The sequence below is a fragment of the Pocillopora verrucosa genome, chromosome 1 (assembly GCF_036669915.1).
Source record: "Pocillopora verrucosa isolate sample1 chromosome 1, ASM3666991v2, whole genome shotgun sequence".
Classification (NCBI taxonomy): domain Eukaryota; kingdom Metazoa; phylum Cnidaria; class Anthozoa; order Scleractinia; family Pocilloporidae; genus Pocillopora; species Pocillopora verrucosa.
Window position 1 is genome coordinate 18,279,188 of NC_089312.1, and position 27,383 is coordinate 18,306,570.

The following is a 27,383-nucleotide window of genomic DNA, read 5'->3' on the forward strand; positions in this document are numbered from 1 at the left end:
ATCTTTCATATACCCCACTTTCAGAATTATAAAATTATGGCCTCCCACTCCCTTGAAAATGAAACTTACTAACTTCACAACTGGTTTATCCCAACTTGTATGAACCCTTGGTGTCACTTAAAAAGCCGGACTTTAATTTTTACATTTTTTTCAATAAATTAATCACTAAAAGCAATTAACATGTTCTCATCTGTAATTTTCAAACTTAAAATCAATGAAGTTAATGAATTACAGATTATTTCTAATCATAGAATTCTGATATGGATAAAACTAGTCTATACTTAATCACTTTCTTATTCAAGAGTTATGACCTGTCTTCCATAATGGTATAAGTGCATGTTTTGTATTTTATATTAATTCTAATACTTATTAAAATACTACTTAGCATCTTAAAAAAAAATAATGCCTTGTAGCATAACTGGATAACAAAAAGAGATTCACATCATCACCTTTGAGCCAAACAACAAGTGACACTATTTGGTTAATATAGTATTTTTAAAATGCATGAGTGATAGAATACAAACCCTACAAAATAGCTAAAATGAAAAAGGAATGAAATGTTTAACTTTGTGTCTGGGCTATAAAAGAATAATGAAATCAAATGTTCAGTATTGACAAGGTTTCAAGGACCTTTTCCAGTTGCAGTGACAAAAAAAAAAAAAAAAAAGAAAGAGACTTGTTTCTCTGGTTGGGATATTGAATCCCCCAAACCACTGAAAAGAGTTTTTTCAAGCCTTATGACCCCCACAATAATCAAAACATTTAAATTGGAAGGTAAAAATGTGAATGTTGCATCATAATTATTCAAATTTTCCAGGGTATTGTCTTTGGTAAGTATAAATGTAGATCTTTGATAAATAATTAATACACTTCAAAAAGCTTAACACACCTGAATATAGATTTCTGCCCAAGAATAGAGTCTTCAAACACAATTTAAGTGAAGTTAGAATTTGTAGAGAACACAAAATTATGAACACCCATCATGAATTTCTCTGCCATGACCATGGAGAGATCTTTTTAACCGTGAAAACTTTACAAATTCATTTTACATAAACATTTCTCATTGAAATCCAGAAACAACCCATGTTTTTCAAATGCAAAGAAAGAGGCAAACTTTTTTTCAGGCAGTCATATTGGTACTGTTGCTTCATTAAAGCCTTTGGTGTGCATTTGTACAACTGTTTCTAAGCTCTTTGAACACCCACTGAGTATCTAAATACCTTTCCCAATCAATTTTTTGACACACAATTGTATATCCTTCTTTCATGTGACAATTTTTTCTGAACATAATTTTGTTTTTTGCAGACAATGTTCAGTTGGTGACCAAAAACTTTAAAAAAATTTAGATTTGAGCAAAAAGGCAAAAGTACATTTACAACATGCGTAACAAAAAATGCAAACACCATATATCAAAAAGCTGTAGCTAATTTACACATAGGCTGCCCTTAGTATGTGAGAAAACAATTAAGTGATAGCCTAACATCTTCACAATGGACTTGACAGAAGGTCTTCACTATATTCATACTTTGGGCTGTAAGCCAGAGACTTCCTGAAGTAAAGTGGCACTACTTGTCCTTTTTCCTTGTCATGTTCAAACCGAGGTATTTCAGTCTTTTTCTTCAAATTAAGTTCATCAACATTAAAGGTGAATACAACCTCACTGTCTTCTTTTACATGTCTTGGAGTCCTTTGCTGTGAATTCCCTGACTTTACAAAACCATTCATCTGTTGACTGTCCCTTAGCACTTGTGGTTCATTTCTAACTGACCTGCTTGTGAGTGGTTTATTAACAACATCAGGAAAATCAACATAGTCATTTTTTGCTTTTTGAGGGGTGTTTCCTGTTAAGCTTCGGGATTGACTTCTACTCCTGTGGGAAGTAGGAGCCTCCCCCCTTGAAATTGTTCTTTCCTGATGCACAGATCTAAGGACATTTTTTCCACTAGGGGCTTCTGGAACTCTCGACACCAGCATGTGTGGCAGAGGCCTCTTGACATATCTGTTAGGCTGCCGTAGATAATCATCTTTCCTCACAACAACCATGCCTTCCTGTTTAAGGGGAGGACGAGATCTTATGACCTGACTGTGGTAATCTTTGGGTTTTAATGTAGGGTAAACAAGGTTGAGGTACAACTTTTGATCAACCTTAAGCTGCTTATGATCTGGTCGAGCACCGGCTCCATAGATTATGGGAGCTTTTATGAGTCCCATATAAACACTCTGTTTAGTTTTCATCTGCTTGTGATTGGTAGAGAGCCCATACAGATCACTCTCAACAGATTGCTGTATTTGCATGTTCTTCTTACCAGCTAATAGCTCTGGATGGTGAAACAAATACTCTCTGACATCTCTCATGGTTCGTGCAGGTCTAGGCTGCAACCCATAGATGCTTGAGGTACTTGGTGAAACCAAAGCCCTTGAGAGTGGCTCTCTCACACTGTATGTGGAATATGAACCATTTCCATCTCTGGAACCACGATCTAAACTGCCAGGATGGTATATGTGTCTATTGCCAGGACGAATAGGCTCCAAGTTGCCATGGTAACTATGCCTGTCCACTTGATTTCTTGGACGATACTGTTTTGTGTAAGTCTTATCAAAAGTAAAGGACCTTGCATCTTGATGAGCCAGTGGGCTTGATGGTCTGAAGCTTTGCACACTTCTCAATTCTTCGTCATCATCATCACTTACTTCAATAGATGAATGTTTAGATGACTTCTGAGCAGGAGGCAATTCTTCATTGGTGCGATATTTCCGTGAGGAATTTGCTATACTTGCAGAAATACCCATGGTTCCTTGCCACCTCCTGTCCTGTTCTAAAATAATGCAAATATAAAAATTCAGTAAATTTTATTTAGTATACTTATGATATTTTCATCAACTATAATCCTAGTTCTCCCATTTGCTGCCAATAGAAAACAATGGGAAGAGAAAATAGCCAGAATAAATCCTCTTGCTTATACATGTACCTTGCTACTTTCCTTGCTTTTTCATTTTTCATTAAGCTGTAATGTTTCAACCCTTAGACACTTAAGAGTGACTGGTTTCTAGTTTCTCATCTAACTATCATTTCTGAATAAAACACCAAAGTCATGAGAATTAAGAAAATGATCATCATTTTAAGAAGTGCCTCATTGCTACACAAAATCCTCTCAACAGCACTCTTTGTTCAAAATGCTATGGCCCATATGCAAAGAAACACAACCACATTTCCTCCACTTGAAAGAACTACATTAGTTGCCTGTCTAATCAAGAATTGAATTCAAGATTTTAATTTTGACATTTAAAGCTTATCATGAAATTGGAGCAACTGGAAGTATTTGACAGACTCTTTAGTTAAACATGCCCTTTGAAGAACACTCTACTATTCCAACAAGGAATTGTTGGTACTTCCTAAGTATAATCTTGAGCACTATGGAATTTAGGTCATTACTCCCTCACTCTGGAACAATTTACCAGACCAAGGAAAAACTACAGCATACCTAAGTTCTTTTAACCCTTTCACTCCCATGAGTGACCAAGACAGAATTTCTCCTTACAATATCAATACACTATCAACCAGACAAGAGATATGAATAAAGAAAAATATCAATTTGGGGATAATTAGTTGATCGAACACTAAGTTCTCTAAACTAATATTATAAGAATTGTATGATTGACAGTAAGGAGAATTACAAATTTGATCTGGGAGTTAAAGGGTTAAGAGTAGAGTCAAGACCTTTTATGTAGTTGTTCCTTTTAGATTTTTTCACCTCAGATTTGTTTCTATTTTAACAAATATTATCATGATATAATTTTATATACTCAAGCAACTTCGTTTAACACTATTTGTAAATTAGTAGAAATGGTGCTTAAGAAATAATTATTATTATTACCATTTTTTATTTTTTTCTTAGAGGGCAATGTAACAAATCCTGCAATCTGATTGGTTGTTTACCCTGTCAGCATTTTCCTATCTCTGCCCATGGGCCACGCTTTTGTGAGTCGCCAAGTACATCCCAACTATCGTTGCCATTTTCCATAAATATATCTCCTTTTTCTGGCTGGACAGTATTTTTAAGCAAACACGTCGGTCACTACCTCAAGCCGATAAGCAACTTATGAATCCTTTCTTTTCTCTCTTTCAAATCACTTTGGTTGACAGAAAAATATTGGTTTCAGAATGAATTTTTATAAGCAATAGTGTCATTACATTGGTTGACAAGCAGCCTAAAAACCATCTGCAATTAATTTTAACTGTGCACAAAAAGTACATAGAAAGTTAAAATGTGAAGTATTTGGTTACATTTAAACTGAACAATGGAACTTTCATTCATTTAATATCTGAATTTTCTCAAACAATTTGTTCGTAGCGAAAGAGCAAGCGAAGTTTTAATTTAAGTTCTACAAAAAATATACGCTCTTGATGAGTCTTTCCAAGTCCGTTCAATTTGGACATTTGTACCATAAATTGCACAACAGAAACTGAAAGAATTTGATGAGAAAAGGCTGCATTAAATCCTTGTGTGTTTTGTAAGAGTGTGCCATTCAAATTTAGTTTTTGTGGAGGAAAGACTAGATTTACACGCACCATTGCAGCAAACAAATGAACAAACTCTCACAACTTCAAAATAGAAAATTTGAATTTGCTCACAAATACTTTCCTTGCCGTTTACTTAATGAACAGAGGTAAATCTTCCTGCATGAATGAATCGTCAATGAGAATGAATAATACTTTCTGTTAGATCATTGACTGTTTTTGAAGAAAACATTGTCTAGATAGTCCTTGCCAAACTAGTTCTGTTGTTTTTCAAATGTTCTTGCGCTTTTTTTTCTTACACACTCCCTAATTGAAAGGTGTCAGATTGTGACAGATACTTGTAAAAATAATGTTTCAAAGTTTGTTTGGAAGCCTTTTAAATCACTTTTATCGTAATGGAAATGAAAATGTTTCAGTGAGGCATCTCTCCTTAATTTGCATCACCTCTATTTTAACTACCATCTACTTGCTCAAAAATTGTTCAGTTTATAGAAGATCTTGCCATATTTACAGCCCTAAATCATTTGGGTTCTTTTGGAAAGAATTTTGTCAAGTTTAAAAAAAAAATATGTTATTTACCAACTAAGGGTTGGTCTGTATGGTGAAAAACTGTGACCTCGGTCTTGAAATGCTTCCCTTGGCCTATGGCCTCAGGCAGTATTTTCAAGACCTCAGTCACAGTTTTTCAGCATATGGACCCGCCAGCCGGCAAATAACATATATATATGACATGTACAGGGAACAGTATAGAGAAAAAGAATACTGATTTTAGTGTAAAAAATAGTTAATCACTTAGCATTTACTGAGTGAAGTTTAAGTAAGATACTCATCGTTATTTTCTTTCCCAAAAAAATTGTGACTGAAAGTTAATTCTGCCAACCATGTTATGAGGTCTACCAATTGTGACATAGAAAACAGTTTAATGTGGACCAGATACTTTTATTAATAAAATCACGCAATTATCAAACTTGATCATTGCTTAAAATAGACATCTTGATGTGTTTGAGAAAATAATTTGCCAACACAAAAGATTCCCGCAAGCTACCAACAGTAAACATGTTTACATTATTAAAGTGGCATGTGCGTGAATTATTGCATAATTAGCTAAAAATCAAACTACAGCGCATAGTAGCCCTTCAAAATGAAATCCCTGAAAACAAGATGAAGAATTCTTCAATGTTCTAAAAGCAAAAGAGCCATAATTGCAAGGCTATGTTTTACTATTTCGTTATAAATCCTTCCAATGGTAAAATCTTCCGAACACGTTTTCGATATCTCTGCATCTGTAACTGCTTTTCTGCCACGAAATGACTATCCTTAATGTGAATTTAATGATTTTAAATAACATCACCTTAATCTATTCTGAATGTATACAACAGATAACAAACTACAACTGCCAAACTTTGCAAGAATTCATCTTGAAAAGCGTTCGTGAATTTTCCAATTGCAATATGTCTACTTTGTTTACGCTCACTTCATATTTGTTATTTGTCATCTGAGCACAACGAATCTTTCCCTCCTGCGTAGGATTTGTATCGTTCACATTTTCACTTCACACATAACCTGATCCCTATCTCTATCAAATCATCCGACAATAAACTGTACTGGCGTCTTCTGTGAGAATGGAATGTTAATTGTTCCAAGCAATTCTGAAAATTTCTAATTAAAGATCATTAAACCGAGCCAAATCTATAAGGTTATATTGAACGTAAGCTTAGTCCTTGAAAACGACTAAACGGTTTTCCAGTCAGTTCAAGCAAGGAAGGGGAATAAAAAGGGAAAACAAATCAAACCGTAAAATTTAATTTATAGAAGATTAGACACAATTTGGGGAAAGTTAGGAAAGATAGAATTCTAATGAAAACCACACTCGAAGCTTCGATCTAACCGTTACCACTACAGTTCGAGAACTATGTACGTAAACGTGCCGAATTTCATAACGATTCCTTAGCGGGTTATCCGGCAACTCATGATTTAGTCGCTATAAATTAATAATGACTCAGATAGCGGTGAATTATTTCGACTTTGTGAATTTACGCTTCTTGATCGAAAGCAGGGTTTCATGTCATACAGCTGGTTACCATCGAAACCCAAGGTTCATTAAGGTACAGACTTCATCCAAAGAAATTTTGGTTTACCGCAGATAAACCAAATAAACACGCGAAAAGTATAAAGACCTGTGTTACCTCTGAAGAAGATGTTATGGTTTCATAGTAGACTTTTCATGAAGTACTCAAGATTGTCCCAAAAGATCAAACTCGCCTTTTGTTGTTGTGACTTTCGGCGTCTCTTCTACGCTTGAGATCATTTTCATCCTCCCATAGTGCATTGCGTTTCCTTTGAAAAGCTGGGCCTCACTTGGACGACTTTGCAGTTCGTCTGTCATGGCGGACTCGAAATATGTAGTAGTTGTGTACAAAAAATCCATCTGAATCATTAACATTTCGCGTCCATCCTCAAAAGGAAAGGTGTAGTATAAGTCATAATTAACTGAAGATTACGTAGAAGTCATGTATGACCCAGAAGATGGTAAGAAACTATTAATTGTGGTTAACTTTGTCACTCTTTAATTTCAAACCAAAACAAACTGGCGTTCACAAAACATGCCGGTCATTCGTTATTATTGCTGATTCTTCGTAGAAGTTGGCTATGGAGAGGAGGAGGGAGAAGAAATTACTCGAGATTTATGGCAGGAAGCTTGCTGGATTGTCATTAGCTCGTATTTTGACGAAAAAGGCCTTGTTCGACAGCAGTTGGATTCCTTTGACGAGTTTATCCAGATGTCTGTGCAAAGAATTGTCGAAGACTCTCCTGAAATTGATCTACAAGCGGAGTCGCTTCACATGACTGCAGATACTGAAACTCCAGTAAGTTAAAAAATTTTAACTGAGTTTGTTAAAGAGGCTATGTCATGCTGTGAGTTTGCACACTGAGCACATCCAGTTTGACACTTACGGGTGTCAATAGGCTGTCTCTCTTGTTGATCTAAATCCAATCAGTCTAAAGTAAAAGAATTTGCAGCAGCTCCTAGCGAATGATGCAAGGAATATATCAAACAAGGATGCTGCAAATGGCTTCTAAGATTCTTACAGCTGGCTAACCCAGCCTTGAATTAATAAAGATTCTTTCTCTCTGGAGAAGACTTAAGGTTTTAGCCTAGATTCACTTTAGTAAATGAACATCAAAATTTCCCTTCTATTTAAAGATAATGTTTTCTTTATAGCCAAGATTCTTACTGAAGTTTGAACAAATTTATCTGTCAAAACCAACTCACTGGGAAAAAGATGGTGCTCCAAGTCCTATGATGCCAAATGAAGCAAGGCTACGCAATCTAACGTAAGTATTGTAGAGTTGTACTTGTAAGAAACCTTTCTATTCAAGAATGAGTTTGATACCAGTGAAGTATTTGAATTAAGTTTGTTACAAAATACCAACAAAATGTACACTATGGAGCTTCACTGTACTTTTTGTAGGTTTGCACACCAATTTTCTTTCTGTGATGAAGTTGGTTCCTTTCCAAATTGGTACCTTGTTCACCACCTAGCCAATTTGAGAAAGACTTGGCTAAAAATGTTTAGAGTAGAACTGTATTGTATTTTTTCAGCCAAAATAATATAGATTAATGGGTCCACCATTGTACTACATGTACTGGTAAACTGGAACCCTTATTAGTACTTGTCTTCTAATCTAAAATCTTTGTTTGTGTGGGCTATTTGTGATACAAAATCATTTGTGTTGGAAAAGGCCTTTAAATTTTTTTGTATACGCTGCATAAATTTATTTATTTTATACATGAAAATGTTCAGTGAAAAAGTGATAAGTCATAGAAAAAGACCCATGAACAGTTTGATTCAGCTAAATGATGAGCAATAATTTATTGTGCTGTTGTGACCTACATCCGTGGGTCTTGAAGGTTGGCTGATAACAAAAATCAACTTGTAGTTAAATGATGGAAAACTGAACCCCATTATTAAAGGACAGGCTGACTGGAACAAGTTAAAATCTGATGCTGTGGGAGTTTAATTGAGAAAATATAGTTCATACCCCAAAAGAGAATTGAAAACTTAGACATGAAATTGTTTTGAAAAAGTATGGCAACTTTCATTATTGATGTTGATTGTTTGCAGTTATTCAGCCCCTCTTTATGTTGACATCACAAAAACAATGATTAGAGAAGATGACGAACCTCAAGTTACCCAACATAGTAAAATGTTCATTGGAAAAATACCAATCATGTTGCGATCCACTTATTGCCTCTTGAGTGGTTTGACAGATCGTGACTTGACAGAACTTAATGAGTGTCCTCTTGACCCTGGAGGCTACTTCATTATTAATGGATCTGAAAAAGTGTTGATTGCCCAAGAGAAAATGGCTACAAATACTGTATATGTATTCTCCAAGAAGGATTCAAAATATTCATTTACTGCGGAGATTAGATCATGCTTGGAGCATTCTTCAAGACCAACAAGCACCATGTGGGTGTCCATGTTAGCCAAGGGAAGTCAAGGAGGTCGCAAAAGTGCTATTGGCCAGAGGATTGTTGGTTCTTTGCCATATATCAGACAAGAAATCCCCATTATGATTGTATTCAGAGCTCTGGGTTTTGTTGCTGATCGGGATATTCTAGAGCATATCATTTATGACTTTGATGATCCTGAAATGATGGAAATGGTGAGAATTGAGTCAAAGATTAATTTTATTGGCAGTTTGAAATGTTGATATCCAAATTTAAACATATACCTTGGAAATATATGTGAAACTTATAAGATGTATCAAAATCCTCTTTGTAATCTTATAACTTTAATACACATGCCACCTGCCTGTAAATGTATGTTCTGATATATCCAAAGCTAAACAATTGTCCAAGATAGAAGTGTGCATTAACAAGGAGTACATGTTTATGTAGAGGGTTACCTTGAGCTGCTGCCAGGCCATTTGAAGATGATTCATACAGGAAATGTATGTTGTTTTTCTTGCTGAAAAAATGTTATTGATGACAAGGATCTCTCTCATGTTTCAGTACACTACAGGACCTACTGTGCCTCTTTGATGTTAAAATAAAGAAAATAGGTGTTGTTGCACAGAAAAAGTATCTACTGTATTTATCCAGACATTCTAGTGGTTAGTGTAGCATGTGTGGTTTTGGAAACCAGTTTCATTTTCTTTTTGCATTGTGTAGCAAAATCAAACTGGTATAAAAAAGTTCAAACCAAGAAAAAATTGAAAAATTCTCATCTGAATCTCTAGGTAAAACCATCTTTAGATGAGGCATTTGTTATTCAAGAACAGAATGTGGCTTTGAACTTTATTGGTTCTCGTGGTGCCAAACCTGGTGTTACAAAGGAGAGGCGTATCAAATATGCCAAGGAAATCCTTCAGAAGGAAATGCTTCCTCATGTTGGTGTTAGTGATTTTTGTGAAACCAAGAAAGCTTACTTCCTGGGGTAAGCCAATTTTTTTTCTTTAGCTAACTTGATTCATTTTGTTTCAAGGTTTGCTTACATTTCCTGTTTAATCTGTAGAGAAAAAAATCAAGTCAAAAATCAAATTTGGAGTAAAGAATTTTCAAAATTTACTTGACTAAAATTCAAGCTGTACCAGAAGAAAGCACATAACCTTTATCTGATTCAAAGCTTTTTGAGAGAAAAAGATTTGGACAACTTTGTTGGAAGAACTAACCTTTTTCATGTGAAAGTGAGTTGCTGATTTTTGTGTGTTGACTCACTTTATTTGAATGACGATATACCACTTATTTTACATTTTGTAGAGCAAGCACTGTTTGTGTGATATTTGCTCATAAAAGAATGGACTACTTGTAAGTCTTTTACACAAGTGGCATTAACACAAAAGGTGATCACCATTGTGGACATCTCATAAATTCCAAAAAGGGAATGGTCTGATGATGACAGTGATAGGATTGTTTTCCTTACAGATACATGGTTCATAGGCTACTGTTGGCAGCACTTGGTCGTAGGGAACTGGATGATCGGGATCATTACGGGAATAAACGGCTTGACCTTGCAGGGCCACTGCTTGCTTTTCTCTTCAGAGGGTAAGATTATTGTATAAGCATGTAAATTGGAAATGTGTTTAGAGTTAGCTTTGATTATTGAATGTTCTTGCGGGTCATGAAATACCAGGATAGACTTGGAATTTGCATGCGAGTCTTTGAAAGTCATGAGACATAGCTTGAATATGATATTTTTAGTACAACAAAGTAAACCCCTTCCACTACTAGATAATTTTCATGTTATTTTGGAATCAAATTCTAAACTTTTGGACCAGTTAAAAAATGAAAGGTTTCTTAAAGTCATTTGGAAGTATGTAATTGTAAAGAGCAACAAACCCTAAAAATTCATGTTTATGTTTGAGTTTAATTTTTCATTCCCACATTCTGTAATGCACACAGTGTAGCTGTTACAATTTTGGTTTCTTTTCATTCTTTTCAATTTTCATTTATTATTCAGTTTGTAAGTTGTAAGCCATAATTATAGGTATTGGTCTCAGCACTAGTCTTGCAGTTCACACTCATGGCTTGTGATCAAGAACAGATAACTGTATTTGGGAAAGGGCAAAAAGGTTTTACAAGCATGAGTTTTCTTCAGTCATAATTCATGTTCAGTCATAACACATTTAGGTCCTCACTGTAAAATATTAAAAAAATGTACTCTTTCTCATTTTATTTTTAGACTCTTCAGAAATCTCATGAAAGAAGTCAGAATGTATGCCCAGAAGTTTATTGATAGAGGAAAGGTAATCATGTAATGCAAATAAATCCATTGCTAGAGGATTATGCTTTTGCCTTAAACCAATGAAATGTCATCACTTATCCAGTCTAACAAGTGTTTGCCAGAAAGTATTGGAAGATTTGGAACTACATTTATCTATTTCTATGACCTACTCCTTTTTCCACCAGCCACCTTTGTGGTGTTAATGAAAAGCTTTGCAGTTGTGCTAATGGCACTTCATTTTGCAGGACTTCAACATTGAACTAGCTCTGAAACCTAAAGTGATCACAGATGGTCTGAGATACTCTCTGGCCACTGGAAACTGGGGTGACCAGAAGAAAGCTCATCAGTCCCGTGCAGGGGTGTCTCAGGTACTCAGTAGACTGACCTTTGCCTCCACATTATCCCACTTGCGTCGTCTAAACTCACCCATTGGTCGAGAAGGTAAGCTTGCACGTCCACGGCAGCTCCATAACACCCACTGGGGGATGATTTGCCCAGCAGAAACCCCTGAAGGTCATGCTGTTGGACTGGTGAAGAACTTGGCTTTGATGGCTTATATTTCTGTTGGTTCCCAACCAAGTCCTATCTTGGAGTTCTTGGAGGAATGGACCATGGAGAATTTGGAAGAAATAACCCCATCTGCTATTAGCAAGTGAGAATTGCAGATATTTCTGAAAATATACAGTGTATCTGATATTGAATTCTGCAGGGTAACTTTCAGTCTAGGCAAAGTAGCCCCCTGCATTTGAGTCCATATATCTTCTAACCAAACTCTAGGGAGTTTGGTTCTTTCACTTCTCTTCCAAAAGTCCATGTATCTTGTAACCAAACTCCATGGAGTTAGGTTTTTCTCTTCTCTTAAGCAATAAAAGGGAAGATTGTCTCAGGATTTAGAGTTGCTTTAGATGCTTAGGAAATAGGTGGAGCTGGAAACTTTAATTTTTGTTAAAACTTCTTCCTCATAGTGCAACCAAGATTTTTGTGAATGGATGTTGGGTTGGAATTCATCGAGATCCAGATCAGCTCATGAGCACATTAAGGAAGTTGAGGAGGCAGATGGACATCATTGTGTCTGAGGTAATGCCTGATGATGGGCTGTTGATGGCAAAAATGTATTTATGAATAATTATAAATGTTAGTCTTCCAAACTGACAGAGAAAAAAAGGTAAATGTGAAAAATTTACAAAACATTTTACCACCAAGGAAGATTCAGTTCTGTCAGAAGGAGGCAGCATTGCATGCAGGAATGTCACTGTGACTGCTGCTCAATTTTCAGGTGTCAATGGTGAGAGACTTCAGAGAACGAGAAATTAGAATTTACACAGATGCTGGTAGGATTTGTCGTCCGTTGTTGATTGTTGAAAACCAAAAATTGTTGCTGAAGAAACACCACATCGATCAGTTAAAGGAGAGAGAGTACAACGAGTACAGGTGAGGTATTGTTAAATGATATCATTTAATTTAAACAAAATCTTTATAACATTCACTTTTTACCTCTATTGCCATCCTAAAGTAATTTTTTTCACCATGTATTGGAGAGACAAACTTCTATCCTTATTCAAACCAAAGCTTAAACATGTTTTGTAGCTGTTTTGTTAAACACAGATAACCCTTAAACTCCCAAGATCTGATTGTTAATTCTCCCTCCAACTGACATGCAATTCTTTGTAAATATAAGTCATGAGAATTTGGTGTTAGATCAAGATTAAAACTTCTTCCTGATAAGTTTGAGTATTCTCATTACCAGGTGGCTGGATAATGTATGGATGTTATAGGGAGAAGTTACAGGTTAATTTCTTCTGGGAGTTAAAGGGTTAACAATATTTTTCTTCATAGAAGCTCTTTTAGCTAATGTTTGTTGACTTCAAATGTAGCACATTGAAAACATAATTTTGTTATTACTTGAATCTTTTGGAAATCTGCACTTTTTCAGTTCTTTGTCTCTGATTTTCATTCACTTAAACCTGGTTTAACTAAACATATTTTGCTGGTGTGAATGGGATATAAGCCAGGTTTTGAAGAACATGCAGTCGTCATGAAACTGCACTGAGAATAGTAGAATAGTGAAGTCTGGAGTGCTGTCTGTCTAGCTTGGAACAAGTACACTGAAACTGATTATCAAATTGGCCACACAGATGTTGATTTGTTTGTATGTCACTAGTATATGGTAATTACTTCAAAGTAGACAATCAAAATTATAAACTACTGAAAAAGAGAACCACAACATGTACATTGATACTTACATGTGACACGAGGAGAAGGGGGATGGGTGGCCTGTGACAACTATACATACACAATTTAGTTCCTTTTTGGGGCATCATTTTTTTGTGTAAAAAGAAAATAGATTTCATGACTTTTTGCAGCTGGCAAGACTTGGTGGCAGGTGGAATTGTAGAGTATATTGATGTAAATGAAGAAGAGACAGTGATGGTAGCCATGACTCCTGATGAATTGGTAGAGAAAGGCCAGGCTTACTGTTCAACATACACTCACTGTGAAATTCATCCTGCCATGATCCTGGGAGTGTGTGCCTCTATTATTCCATTTCCAGATCACAATCAGGTATTTTTAATTCCTAATATTGTATGTATACAACCATATGCATGTATTTTCACTGTACCTCTACTGTGGTTGTATAGTTTCCTTTTAATCCAATACTTCAGAACTTCAAACTCAAAGAAAAAAAAAAGTAGTTTACTCAAGGCCACATAAAAAAAATTACCACATAATAAAAAATACTGGTATGTATAACATAAAATATTTAATAGTTACTTGTTTTGAAAACTTTTTCTGCAAAATTTAAGAGATCCTTTTAAGAAACTGTCTACCCAACTTACCAGTAGCATTTGTTGCCACCTTGTGGTTTTATGAAAGTAAGATGCCATCGCTATCAGCAAAAATGCCATCCTATGTGTAGTTTTAGGCAAGTTTTTTGTATATGCAGAATGGAAAATGGCAACTTGGTGTAAAGAAAAGAAAAAGGATGGCCTTTAAACCATCGCACCAAAACATCAATATCCATATTCTCCATACTCTTCTCTTTACATTTCCTATGGTATGGATCAGGAGAATTTGTTTAACTATCGAGGGTGACAAATTATGGAGAACCTAACACCTAGGCACCCTTGGGGTTTTAAATGGTTAATTAAGGTGATTCCTCTGGAAAAAAGTTATCAAACAATTTTTTTCAAACTTCCCTTAAATGTTTGCAATTTGAGGTTGTTGGAAGCAATAGTTTGTAAAGAACATGTAACAATTGAAAAAAGTTTGAGAGGTAGGAAGTCACAAGCATTTAGAAAAAAATGGATATTATATACACGTAATTTGTGGAAAAATCACTCAAAATGTTCCTCAAGTCATTCATTCATGGTCATGATTTGTATCCTTGAGTAACAGGCTTCATGCAGGCCTTTAGCTATAACTTTTTTTCCCTTTCATAATTTTTTTTTTAATTTCTCCAATTTAAACAAGATAATTTGCACACCAAAATTTGCCTTAATAAATAAAGGTCACCTTGTTTGTTCAAGAGCTAAAGACCTTCATTCTCCTTGCCTGGTCCATCGATTGAAAATCAACACAGTGTTCTTGGAATGCACGTATGCTTATTGCCTGATTACATTGTTTCTGCGTGCTGTACTGGAAACGCAATACAATTCTCAGGAATCACCTAAAACATCATATTTTAAGTGGCTATCCATTCTTGTCTTCCAAGTAATAGGGTAAACTTTAGTCTTACGAGTCTTTACTCCCTGCATCCTCTTAAACATAACTTTTGTACTTGTTGACAGTCTCCTCGTAATACCTATCAGTCTGCTATGGGTAAACAAGCCATGGGTGTGTACATCACTAACTTCCATGTGCGCATGGACACATTGGCTCATGTGTTGTACTACCCTCAGAAACCTTTGGTCACCACTCGTTCTATGGAGTATCTCAGATTCAGAGAACTGCCCGCAGGTAAATGAAATTAATTTGCATATAAGCACAGTTTGGGGACTACAAATTTGGCTTTCAAGCTGACTTGTATAAAATTTTCTATTTGCTGAAAGTGAAGTTTGGAAGAAAGGCATGAAAACTTGTGCGTGCAGTGTAAGATTTAAACCTTAGAGTACCAGTTATTCATGAACATGTAACATCTTGGCAAACCTTTAACTCCCAGGAGTGACCAATTAAGCAATGTTGGCCAGCAATTAACTAAGTTGTCAAGCAGAAAGGTGACAAGAAGAAAGTAAAGTGTCATTATTTGGGACTTTGTAGTAGTAATATAATGAAATCTCAGAGATGAGGTTTGTAAGAAATGTTTGGCAAGCAGAAAGGGGAATTGACGATTAGTTTTTGGGAGGGGAGAGCTGTTACTAGTCTAGAGTCATCTGGCTTGATTGTCAGTGTTCAAGACTGTAAGTCAGTTCTAAGTTAAATGATGTTTAAAGGCTTCCTCCCTTAACAAATTAATGTAGACTTGACTGGTCTGCTCATCCAATTGTTCATCAAGAAAGCTCCATAATTCTCTCATCTTATTTTCAAACTTTGCTGTCTCTTTTCTTTTCTTTAAGGAATCAATGCTATAGCAGCAATTGCTTCATACACAGGATACAATCAAGAAGATTCAGTCATCATGAACGCTTCAGCTATTGATAGAGGGCTTTACAGGTGAAGAACAAAACAACTCTCTTGTTTAATTTCTACAACCAAGTGCAATGTTTTTTTTGTGGCCGACAAATTTTGTAATGGCACATTTAGGTGAAACATTATCTTCAAGCTAAAACATCCCTCATTTACAGCTCAATTTCTCATTGGACAAAGTTTAGGTTAACCCTTTAAATTCCTTTAGTGACCAAGACAAAATTTCTCCTTACAATATCAATACTTCATCAAGCAGAAAAGTGAATAAGAATAAAGAAAAATATCAACTAGGGAATTATTAATTGATCCAATACCCAATTGTTGGAACTAACATAATGAGAATCGCACGGAAAGCAATAAAGAACTTTGCTAGTTAGATCTTGGGAGTAACAGGGTTAAAACGTATATACTATTTGTAAAGTGACTTAAGTCAGTTAAAACTCACAGAAATGTTATGATGTTTCCCATTGGTGTTCATGAAACATTTTGGTCTAAGTCATATGGTTATTAAACAGTGATGGTTTGAACTTTGCCAGGTCTGTGTTTTACCGCTCATACCGAGATCAAGAATCCAAGAGAGGAATGGACCAAGAAGAAACATTTGAAAAACCAACTAGAGAGACATGTCAAGGTAAATTGCTTTTTCATAATTACTATGATAATTATAACCATTCAGGTTTTCATGAGTCGTTTGTTGGCCTTAGCTTCAGAAGTGCAGATGCTAATCACTGGGATCCTCTTTTTTTGTTAGTTAGTGAATTAATTAGCCCTCAGCTCCCCTCGGAGCATGGGCCATCGACAATGTCCCTTCTCCACCTCATCCTAACCTGGGCTAACCCTAACCTGGGCTTTTTTTTTTTTTTGGCTTCCTCTTTTCCGGTTGTCCTGGGCATTCCATTTTTTTGTCATAAAGTGCTACAAATGATTGTCATTTCTGGGCAAAAAAAATTACAAATCCTTTTCTTTGATCTTTAGATTGAGATGTTTAGATACTCAATTTACTATTTATTTTTGCATGGGTTACAAACGCCTCCAAAACCTAACCTAGTTTGAGTGTGGTTATTCCCTTTTTCTTTACTGGCAACAATAGCAGCTATTTATTCTACCATGAATAATGTGATAACATTTAAGATATACAATTCAGAAAAATGTCATTAGAGATAATTATGAAGAGCATTACTATTCACGTGCTACGGACAGGCCGAAAAATCTCGGTTTCATCCACTGAGTTGATAATGCAAAATAGCCACTGTGGAGAGTTTCTTAAGCTGGCGATTCGAGAGTTAGCTGTTTGACACAGCTCTTTGTTGCCCCTTTGCTCTGACGAAGGGTAAACAGTTTAAATTTCAACTTTAGAAACTCTCCTCAGAGGCAAGTTTACATTATCAACTCAGTTGATAAAACCAAAGTATCCTGTAATACACCGACACAGCACCACAGTTTCTTTAGAAAATTACCCCCGTTAAACAAACAGTTTTCCTTTTCAGGTATGAGGAATGCAACTTATGATAAACTTGACGATGATGGCCTCATAGCGCCTGGTACTAGAGTTAGTGGTGATGATGTCATTGTAGGAAAGACCATCACTCTGCCAGAAAATGATGATGAGGTACATAGATTTTACCGGGTGTTAGATATTTGAAACAAATTTGGCGGCCCGTGGCTTGTTCTTAGTGCAACTGGGTACTATAATGTTACAATAGACAGTGTCACTGGCTTCTCTCTAAGGCTAAGATTCAATGTTTTTCTACAGCTGGAAGGAACAACTCGGAGGTTTAGCAAGAAAGACTCTAGCACATTCTTGCGTCCAAGTGAGACAGGGATTGTGGATCAGGTTAGTTTTTTTTTCTTTTTTAATTCTCTTGGTTGCGGATCAGGAATAGTCTCTTGTGCTTGTGTTTCTTGGTGCAGGTGTTGCTAATGATGTTTTTCTGGCTTTCATTACTTCAAGGTAATGGTCACCATTAACCAGGAAGGTTACAAGTTTACTAAGATTAAGGTATGATTGGAATTGATTAAATTAACAACTACACATAGAAACTTGAATGGTTTTGGATTACTTAGTAACGGTAACACTAGCAATCTGTTCTTGAGGGGGGGAAAATCTTGCTTAGCTGCATTATTGACATTTAAACTGTGTTTGCGCAGTAAAGTAACTTACCAGCAAAGTTCTTCAAAGTAACAGACAGATTGTTTTACATTGTCAGGTTCGCTCTGTTCGTGTTCCCCAAATCGGAGACAAGTTTGCCAGTCGGCATGGTCAGAAGGGAACTTGTGGAATAACGTATCGTCAAGAGGTAAGCAAATTCGTGTTTGCGGAGATTGTGTACCTTACCTTTATTTGTAGCTTTTTCAAATCAGTATGAGATATGGAAAGGACTATTACTAAAATTTAATTGTTGATGCTAATGATCTGTGTTATTTTTGTTTGTTTTTTTTCATCAGGACATGCCATTTACGTGTGAAGGGATCACTCCTGATGTGATAATCAACCCTCATGCCATTCCCAGCCGTATGACAATCGGTCACTTGATCGAGTGTCTGCAAGGAAAGGTAACAGACCACAATTTGTGTTCTCTCTCTCTATTTCTCTCATTCGTTATGAGTAAACTGGAAAAGCAGGGGTTGGTGTAAATTGTGACTTCTCACCCGGTGTTTTTTCTATTTAATACACCCTACAGTCTTCCATCAAGTTTCTATTCTAGGCCAGACCTATGCACCTACCATGTACCCGTAGTTCGAACATGCATCTCTTTAGTCCTACTTGTTTTCTCCTAGAAAGACTTTGCATACTCTGATAATCATGTCGACGTCCTTGTATCCCGAACAGTAGCCTTGTTAATTTGATATATACATGTTTGTAGTTTTGGATCCATCGCTTGATTAACGCTGTCTAATGACGATTGACAGGTGTCAGCTAACAAAGGAGAGATAGGTGATGCCACACCCTTCAATGACGCTGTGAACGTCCAGAAAGTTTCTCAACTGCTCAACGACTATGGATACCATCTGAGAGGCAATGAGGTACGGGTCACAAAACGATGAGCTTAAAACCACAACGGTTTGATTTTTCTCCTTCCGAGCGCTTTTTGACGATTTTCCAAGTCCGAAGTATTCATAAAAACAGCTGCTCTGAATTCAAAGTGATAACAAAGAAACTCCCTAAAGTGCATTTCTTCCGGTAATGTTGCAGGGAGTTTTTACTCAAGCTCTTGGCGTATGTTTCCGTTCCGCAGTTAGGAATAGTGAATGGCTACCTTTTCTTGAGAAGTGACTTAAAGAACGGTACAACGCAATTATCTTGTTTTGCTGGTTATAGGTCTTATACAATGGCTTTACTGGGCGAAAGTTGAACGCGCAAGTATTCTTGGGTCCAACGTACTATCAGCGCTTGAAGCACATGGTGGACGATAAGATCCACTCTCGGGCCAGAGGTCCAGTCCAGATTCTTACTCGACAGCCTATGGAGGGACGATCACGGTGAGTGTCAAATTACAACCTCAGGGGGTGGGTAGAGAACATTTTGTGTCTACCATGTTTATGGTGTTAACATTCATTTACAAACAGTTTTGATGTTGTTATACTTATTTACAAACGGTAAATATTAGCTAGAACCCAATCTAAGTTTTCAATCTTTGGTTGTATCAAGGTGAAGAGAAGGCGATAATCTCTCTCCAAAATCGTTTTTTTGGACGTCGAAACAACCTTTCGCCAGGTTTTTCTAGCAAGTTGCAATTTTTGCCCCGTGGCGATCCCAGAAATCTTTGCGCAAACACAAGAATCCCATTACTGGCAACTCATCTATGGGTAAATTACCCGTAGAATCATGCTGAGCTTGCAGATGTTCCATGGAGATGGGCAGGGAAGGCAGCAAGTGTCCCAACAAATTGTGTATAGGAGTATTGGTCTCACGTTTCTTCCACTTTCATTCTCTTCTATCTCTTGAGCAATTCCCAGTTCCTTAAAAAACTGTTAGTTCGTTCAATACCCCTTTTTCCCCAACGGAAAACCGAGTATTCCATTCTCCAGTTGTAATAATTATTAGTTTCATATTGCTTGCTTTTCAGTGACGGTGGTCTCCGTTTCGGTGAGATGGAACGTGACTGTATGATTGCACACGGCGCTGCACAGTTCCTGAATGAACGGCTGTTTGAAGTGTCTGATCCATATAGCTGTCACGTGTGTAACTTGTGTGGATTGATCGCCATAGCGAACTTGCGCAATAACACCTTTGAATGTAGAGGTTGTAAGAACAAGACGCAGGTAATTGAACTAATCTTGTGGGTGTGTAATGTAAAGCCCTGCTCACACGGAACTTTATCCAGCTCTGTACAACTTCAGGTTATCTGAAAGTTGCTGGTATCTTTTTCCAACCCTTCACCAATGTCCCCTGAGACAAAATTGTTCGCCATATAAGTTAGAAATGGCCTCTCTGTGTTATGGTCTTTCCGGTGGCAAGAAGCCAACTCATTGTTTTTTTAAGTATATATCTTACTGGGCATTGTATTTTGCGTTTGGTGGTAATATACTGATTTATTGTTGGTTAAGAGTCACTCTAAAATTATCATAAAGGATTCTGGGATAGTACATTTGGCGTAAACCATTTTGACCTTGAAACTTGAACAGTATCTTATGGATAGAACATTTATTGAGGCTAAAGATCCAAACTTGTTTTCCGTTTCAGGTGTCCCGTATTCGTATGCCCTACGCGGCAAAGCTTCTTTTCCAAGAGCTTATGTCCATGAGCATTGCTCCCAGAATGATGGTGTGTGATCCAGTTAAATGAGCTACGCTCATCCTGGCTCCTCACACTGTGCTTTGTGCATCAAGTTGTCATTCTGTTGATGTTTAACGTAAGCCTCCTTAAATCAGTCAGTCTGAACATGATTTATGCAACTTAGTTGCCGGGAATGAGAAGTTCGTTAGAGCTAACCACTTTGGCAAGCTTGTAATGTAGCTTACTAACTGGAGCGTTACGGTATACTTGACCCCCAATGTAAACTAAAATCCTGCATTCCCTGTGGGTTGGTAAACCTTGAGTAACATGTGCACCCCGCCCCCCTTATGGAACGTTTCTTGGTTTGTCCCAAGGGAGGAGAAGGATCCTCAGTGTGAATGTGACCCCCCGCTCGGTAAAAAATAATAATAATTTAAAACAACTTGAATTCTGACGTGTATTAAGTAAGACACGAAATGGCATTTAGGTCCTTCATGTTATGTAGGGTCCCCCTGACATACCCAGAACAGTGGCTTCCTTTCTGCGCAAGCTTCCACCTGATAAACACTCTATACATGCGCTCCTTGAAATTCTGCTAACACCCTTTGAGCTTTACCAGAAACCTCTCATAGCTGTCCGGTTTCAGTGTGGGAACGTTTAAAAATAAGCGCGCAACCCCGAACTCCTTGTATGTGACTAGCAACTCTTCCTTACAAACCAAGATTATTTAGGGCAATATCCCTTTCCGATGATAGTTCTATTGAGTCTCTTCACTGTTTCCTCTAGCAACCTACTGATATCGTAAAGAGGTAAAGAGAAGGTACATGTTTATCACTTTCGTAACACTCGTTACTCTGATACTAGTAGAAAAAGTAAATTAAAGAGCAACCTCTTGCACTGATTGAGGAGCGGTTTTCTTAACTCGCTCTTTTCTTTTTTGATGTAAATGACTGAAACAAATCCTGGCTCGTCTCTTTCAACTGGAAACGTTTACATGAGGTTGTTTTTGTTTTTTAACGGAAGGTTAAAGGGGAACTGTTATGATCGCATGTAAGAGTTGAAACAACTGTCTATGCCTTTACGTTAGTGTCTATTTCAAACCATTCGACCAGAAGAAATTTGCTTTTGTATGATTTCGTCTGAATTCCATCCTTGGGGGATCTTACGGGACTCACGGCTATGTTAAGTAGTATATCTCTGTATAGAAAGGTGAACTTGTTTTTTTTGTATAGAAAATTAAAGATGCTTTTTAAATGAGTAACGTCGCACATGTCACAGTACATGCTTTCCAACCTGTAACGGTTACCATACGCCCTTTTGACCTCGGCCATACTCGTTGGGAGCTTTCTCTACGAATACAAATACAACTAATCACTGATACCATCACACAGTCTTAAACATTAGCCTTAACTTTTTCCCATCCCAGGATATTTAATTTATGACACTATTTTAAGGAGGTGGGTACGTGTGTTTGAGGAGGGGGAGTAGGATTTGGCCCTCGGGTGTTGTTGCATTACAGTTGTAGGGGACTGGGCACTGGAATACCTGTTCCCTTTACGCACACATATATGCAGTTCTCATTGTTATTCCATATAAACGGCGATAATCGGGTCAGAGCCGTTAGTTACAGTGGAAAATAATACTTTGTACTTATAGACTCAATGTGAGGGCCGAATGCAGCGAAATCATTCTTGATCGACAGCCTCTTGTTCTCCCTGACCTAACTCGGTAAATTTCTATTGTATCACGTGACTTCCACTTTCTGTGTTCCTGTTTCCAATGCACTTCACACATAGGGTCCTATGGCCTCGCTTGCGCCCTTTACGGTTTATCAATATTGTTAAGTGTTTTTCAACGAAACCGCGCTCGGGGCTGGATGGGAATTATGATAAACGATGGTATTCTTAGTCATACTCGTGCGTAAAGAAGCTTTGAATACCTCCTCTAAATCTGTTACTTGATTTAGGAATGAATAGTAATGGTAATCAACGGTGATTGCAGCACTGCCGCACAAACACGTTCTCGATACTGTTTCTTCTGCTTGTTGACTTTATTGTTATTACGTAAAAGTAATTTACAGAAATAATCAAAGCGTACCAAGCAGTTACCGTGTACAAAATGCGTATTTATTGTGCTAACCCTTAGCAAATGACCTTTTAACGATTCCTATCCAATATTGATCCCATTTAATATAAATTTCAACTCGCATTAAGTTGTTTCAACTTAAGGGGCAAAGGAGAAAGATTAGGTGTGGCCAGAATGGTTAATCTGCGAAATGAGACAATCTGCACCTCCCTGGAAATTTCACAATACATAGCTGAAACGACCGTGTCATTTGATTATATTGGAGTTGGGGGGGGGATGAATATATTTTTAAACAGAGATAAAGTAAGGATAACGTATTGTGTTTCATTTGCAAATTTGGTTTGGAAGATGAATCACGTTCTTGCACTGAATATCTTTTCCCCCAACCCAAGCTTAGAGATACCTAAATTGTTTAAGTATTGATCAAGTCATTTATAAATCATTTAAGCTGGGTAGCTCTGACTGAGAAGCAATTCTCCCATGTCTTCCTTCTCCTTGCTTGGTTCAAAGGGAAGCTTTTCGTCGGTTGGTTCCTCAGCAGAGGTGCTGTTAACGGAATCCATATTCTCAAGAGTTGGAGAATCTTTTGTTTCTGGCAGTAAGAAGCACAGAATAGCGCAGATGAAAGTAAGCACCGCCACAATGGTGTACGGCAAGATGATATGAACACTTATCTGTTGGCAAAGAAGGACAAGCACAAATATGTCAACCGGCACTCGATGTAAGCAAGTAGATTACGTTCTGATTATATTTCCGACTTAGGCTACAGTGGATTACGCACACGGGGCACATCCTTGGGGAACAAGACTTTGAGTCATCCCTCAAGTGGAAGCTACATGCAAAGAGGCATCCCTTTTCAGTCGAGATCAGACTTTGCTTGTGAGCGGCTCGCATCTGGGCTCCCAATGATTTACTTCGTACTTCGACCATCGGATACTAAGCGAATTATAATTCAGTGTTTATTTTTAAAAAATTTTTTTTAAAGTTTATTTCTAGTGGATTAGATTCATCAATAGAGAGAACGGGAGAATAGACTCTGAACGAAATACATACCAACCAATTGATGTATGGTGCCGACATAGACCCAATGCGAGCTGCGGCAGATGAGGTCCCTACTCCTACACTCCTGAAACACGATACAGTTACGTTATGATGGATTCTATGTTAGAGAAGTGAACTTTCCAATTGAAGAAGTAGGAAGTCGTAGTTAGTAGTTAGGATTCGATAATAATGTATCATCCGGTCTGTTAATTAGTCAGCCCCAGCCAGCCAGCCTGTTAGTCAGTCAGTAAGTCTGCCTGTTAGCTATACAGCCAGCTAGCTAACCTAGGTCAGTCAATCAGTCAGTCGATCAATATGTCTATGAAGACGTAAGTCATTTGAATTTGCCTTATCAGTTTTCCAGCGGCATACAGAATTGTACTTGTGAAGACGTCCTAGCTCGTCAATTAAAGTGAGGGAAAAGGGAACGGACTGAGTGCTCTAAAACTGCATTAAAGAATCGATAGATGGAGGGATACCTGATAACAGTCGGAAAGAGTTCGCTTGAGTAAACGTAGATTGAGCTGAAGGACATGTTAATGAAAAACTTGGCGACCACTTGTGCCATTATGATATTTGCCACCATGAAACCTAAGGTTTAAGTATGAAAATATATAAAAAATTAGGCGTATAATTGCATTCAAACTAAATTCAACATTGCATCAACGAAGTTCCAATCTTAAATGAGCTGTTCTCGAGATGCTCCAATCTTTCTTTAAACCAGCGCGATTAGCCATGATGATGAAATGAAATTTTATCTTTCTTTAGTAAAAGTAATTCTCTCTGGGAAAGTTCTAGACTCAGAACCATTTTGAAAGGGATATTTTTAAGAACTAAATCACGACCCATTTGTGATCGATACTTACTTGATACTTGTGCATGTGATTTTACGCAGAAATAAAACACTATCATTACTTCAAGACCTGACACTGTAGGCACACCGAAGACCTCTTCTCTATCCCACACCCTGCGTGTCCCTGTGCAGCTAAACCAGAAATTGACGCGCACCGAGCGTAAAGTCAAATTTAGTTGCTGAACATCGCCCGAAACACGATTGACTACAACATGTTTTGGTGAAAATTCCGCTACTAAAAGGGCGTGGAGTCGTCGTGGCCCTCTCTGTTTTCCTTTCCGAGTTCAGATATGCTCTATGCTTACATTTTCCGAGTTTCAGTAATAGAGTGGAGTCAAAATGTTAAAGTAAAGTTAACATACCTGTGTTTTTTCAAATCTCGTTGGAAAAAAACTGCAATCACAGAGGAAATGAAAGCCACAACCAGTCCAAGAACGGTGGTTTTCTTGCGGCCAATCCTAAGACAACTCTCAGATTAGTGTGCAATCGCCGTACACATAACAATTATACATGAACTGGAAAAAAGGCAATTTCTTTCACGTTTGACATAAATTCGTTTTTGACATTTCTTAAATTGTCTTGACTGGTAATCAACGTAAATTTTCAAGTAAGTAAGTTTTTTTTTGTTTAACACGCGAACTGTTCAGTAATAGAAACGAGTTGATGATGAAATTTCAGTCCTAACCCAGGAAATGTTTGGGAACGGATTTGGAGTTGGGTTACGTAAATCATTTTAAGACTTTATTGTTCCCTCTAGACTTGTCAATTTAGTTGTTCAAATCCCATTCCTAGTCAGATGCATAAACGAAAACCGTAGATTTGCGATTGAATGCATGAAGCAAACATGCAGTCAGAAATGTTTCTAAGGATCAAAGTATTGACGAATTGAAGGCAAACTAAAGCAGTTTATTCAAAATTCACTTATCTCCCTCGCCACAGTGTGCAATCCACCTGGGTACGTTCACAATTCGGATGCTAGGGAGTACCCTTGAATATTTTGCTTTTAAATAGACTCCTAAAACGCAGGCCTCCCCCTACTGAATGAATAAATGAATGCATCGTTTTGTCTGGGTGTCTTTGTTAAAAAAGCTACCACTGTTTGGAAGGGTTATAAATTTAATTTTATGAAATGTAAATGTCTATTTCAATTCATCTGTATGTCTTCTAGAAGTTTGTGTTCAACAAAGCCCATTCGTCACAAAAAGTTTAGGTTGAGTCCTTGTTAATTTAATCTCTTTACTCAATTGTGGCAAAGGAAAATACAAGGCCAGTTGGAAGGAAACTCCACCAGGCTTATTAAAAAGAACACCAGATAACGATTCCCGCCGTAATTTCCAGCGCTGGATGAAAAACAGGCGTCAATATACCAATGATATTACCATCCTAAGAAAAAGAGAAGCAAAAGCCAGTTTGCAGAAAACAAGGCCAGAAAAACATGTGTTGGTTGATTGTAAATTGCCCATTTCGGAATTACCTTTGATCTATTTTTCAAAGTGAGTCCCGGTGCTCATCTTTTCATACGATTTTAAGTTTTCACTCACACGCAAATTATTAACTCATTTTCATACAACGTGGTTGAGCACCAGCCCTCGTTTTTAAAAAGAGACCAAAGATAATTCGGAAATGGCCTAATGTCACAGTTGATGATACAAAACTAACCAGGCGAAAACCACGAGTCAGGAGTTCTTCAGTCATCGTCCACTGAACTGAAGAGGTCCCGGAACTCCCCTGTCTTTTTTATTCCTCTTTCTGTTCCAGGTCTCTCAGCAGGCATTTCTTTTCTGTTGAATTCGGCCACCCTTATTGAGTTTCTGTCATGGCTTCATTAGGTTTGTTATTTGCGAGGAGCCAGCCGAGGGGACTCTGGAAGGAAACCTAGGATCGAAACATTTCACACCTATAAGTTTTTCTTTTCTTTCTGTTTCTTTTATTTTCGGTTTCGCTGTTGTATGTATGTATTTTCCTTTTTTTCGTCAGGAGGATAGTCGTTAGCTATACATTTTGATAAATTTCGGCTTTAACTTGTGCTCTTTCATAAAGTCCCCTACTACCAATCTCGAAGAAATTGGAATATATTTTAGAGGCACGGGTTCGAAATCAATTTTCAAACTTCTTTGCGATTGCTTAAAATTGCAGCTCGCTTGAGGAAGATTATTGCCTTATTTGAAATTTAAATAAGGAAAGCGAGTTGACTATCAGCATCTTTTCTGGTAATGATGCATCAACTCACCACCAGAAGAAAATATGCAAAAGGCCTGGAGCTGCTCCCACGATTGAAAGCGTTTCGCCAGTCTCTTATCAGGTAGGCCTAGCAACGCCACAACGCAGCAGTGAACAGAACCCAGAAGTAAAACAGGGCGGTTGCCAAACACGTGGACGATACGTTTTCACTACATACTCCACCAACAGTACAATACAAGCCCAAGCCGTTCCGACCCCTGTTGGAAATCATTACATTGATCATCTAGTGTCATTCTAAAAGGCCATAGCTAATAAAAACACACTTGAAACTGATTTAAAAATTGAGACGGTTCCCCATGTCATGCTCTCCCAGTCCCAGTCCTCTGTCTGTGCGGGCGAAACACAGACCGGTGGCACTGAATTCCTCGGCTCGGTCATTTGACTTCGAACGTACCGTGAGCAGTGACTTGACCATGAAGAGACGTGTCGGAGACCCACACCTTCGCGATGAGACTTCAAAGAACGTCCAATATTGATTGGGCTGACGAAAGGCAAACTCAATGTTCCTTCTTGGACCTAAATAAGCTGCAGGAAGAACGCTTTCGGTTGCCCTGAAGATGTTTATCACAAACT

At 37.4% G+C, this 27,383-nt stretch overlaps 3 protein-coding genes across 3 annotated transcripts; 1 reads left to right on the forward strand and 2 right to left on the reverse strand.

The window, feature by feature from the left end:
* Positions 1-300: 300 nt before the first annotated feature.
* On the reverse strand, positions 301-6,827 carry LOC131799766 (uncharacterized). The gene is made up of 2 exons (XM_059117467.2): positions 6,706-6,827; positions 301-2,816 (listed from the first exon to the last, which is right to left on the reverse strand). The coding sequence occupies exon 2, from the start codon at positions 2,788-2,790 to the stop codon at positions 1,486-1,488; it is 1,305 nt and encodes a 434-aa protein (XP_058973450.1). The 5' UTR covers positions 2,791-2,816; positions 6,706-6,827; the 3' UTR covers positions 301-1,485.
* Positions 6,828-6,877: 50 nt separating this feature from the next.
* LOC131799765 (DNA-directed RNA polymerase II subunit RPB2) lies at positions 6,878-21,847 on the forward strand. The gene is made up of 23 exons (XM_059117466.2): positions 6,878-7,048; positions 7,160-7,386; positions 7,743-7,855; positions 8,647-9,190; positions 9,767-9,963; positions 10,452-10,571; positions 11,209-11,272; positions 11,496-11,902; positions 12,216-12,327; positions 12,527-12,681; positions 13,614-13,812; positions 15,039-15,207; positions 15,804-15,900; positions 16,410-16,504; positions 17,361-17,482; positions 17,627-17,707; positions 17,825-17,872; positions 18,081-18,170; positions 18,319-18,426; positions 18,784-18,897; positions 19,193-19,353; positions 19,941-20,136; positions 20,558-21,847. The coding sequence occupies exons 1-23, from the start codon at positions 7,030-7,032 to the stop codon at positions 20,657-20,659; spliced, it is 3,540 nt and encodes a 1,179-aa protein (XP_058973449.1). The 5' UTR covers positions 6,878-7,029; the 3' UTR covers positions 20,660-21,847.
* Positions 21,848-22,647: 800 nt separating this feature from the next.
* LOC131799749 (solute carrier family 22 member 16-like) lies at positions 22,648-24,310 on the reverse strand. The gene is made up of 3 exons (XM_066171044.1): positions 24,196-24,310; positions 23,729-23,801; positions 22,648-23,349 (listed from the first exon to the last, which is right to left on the reverse strand). Exons 1-3 carry the CDS (start codon positions 24,300-24,302, stop codon positions 23,119-23,121), a joined length of 411 nt encoding a protein of 136 aa, XP_066027141.1. The 5' UTR covers positions 24,303-24,310; the 3' UTR covers positions 22,648-23,118.
* Positions 24,311-27,383: the final 3,073 nt, after the last annotated feature.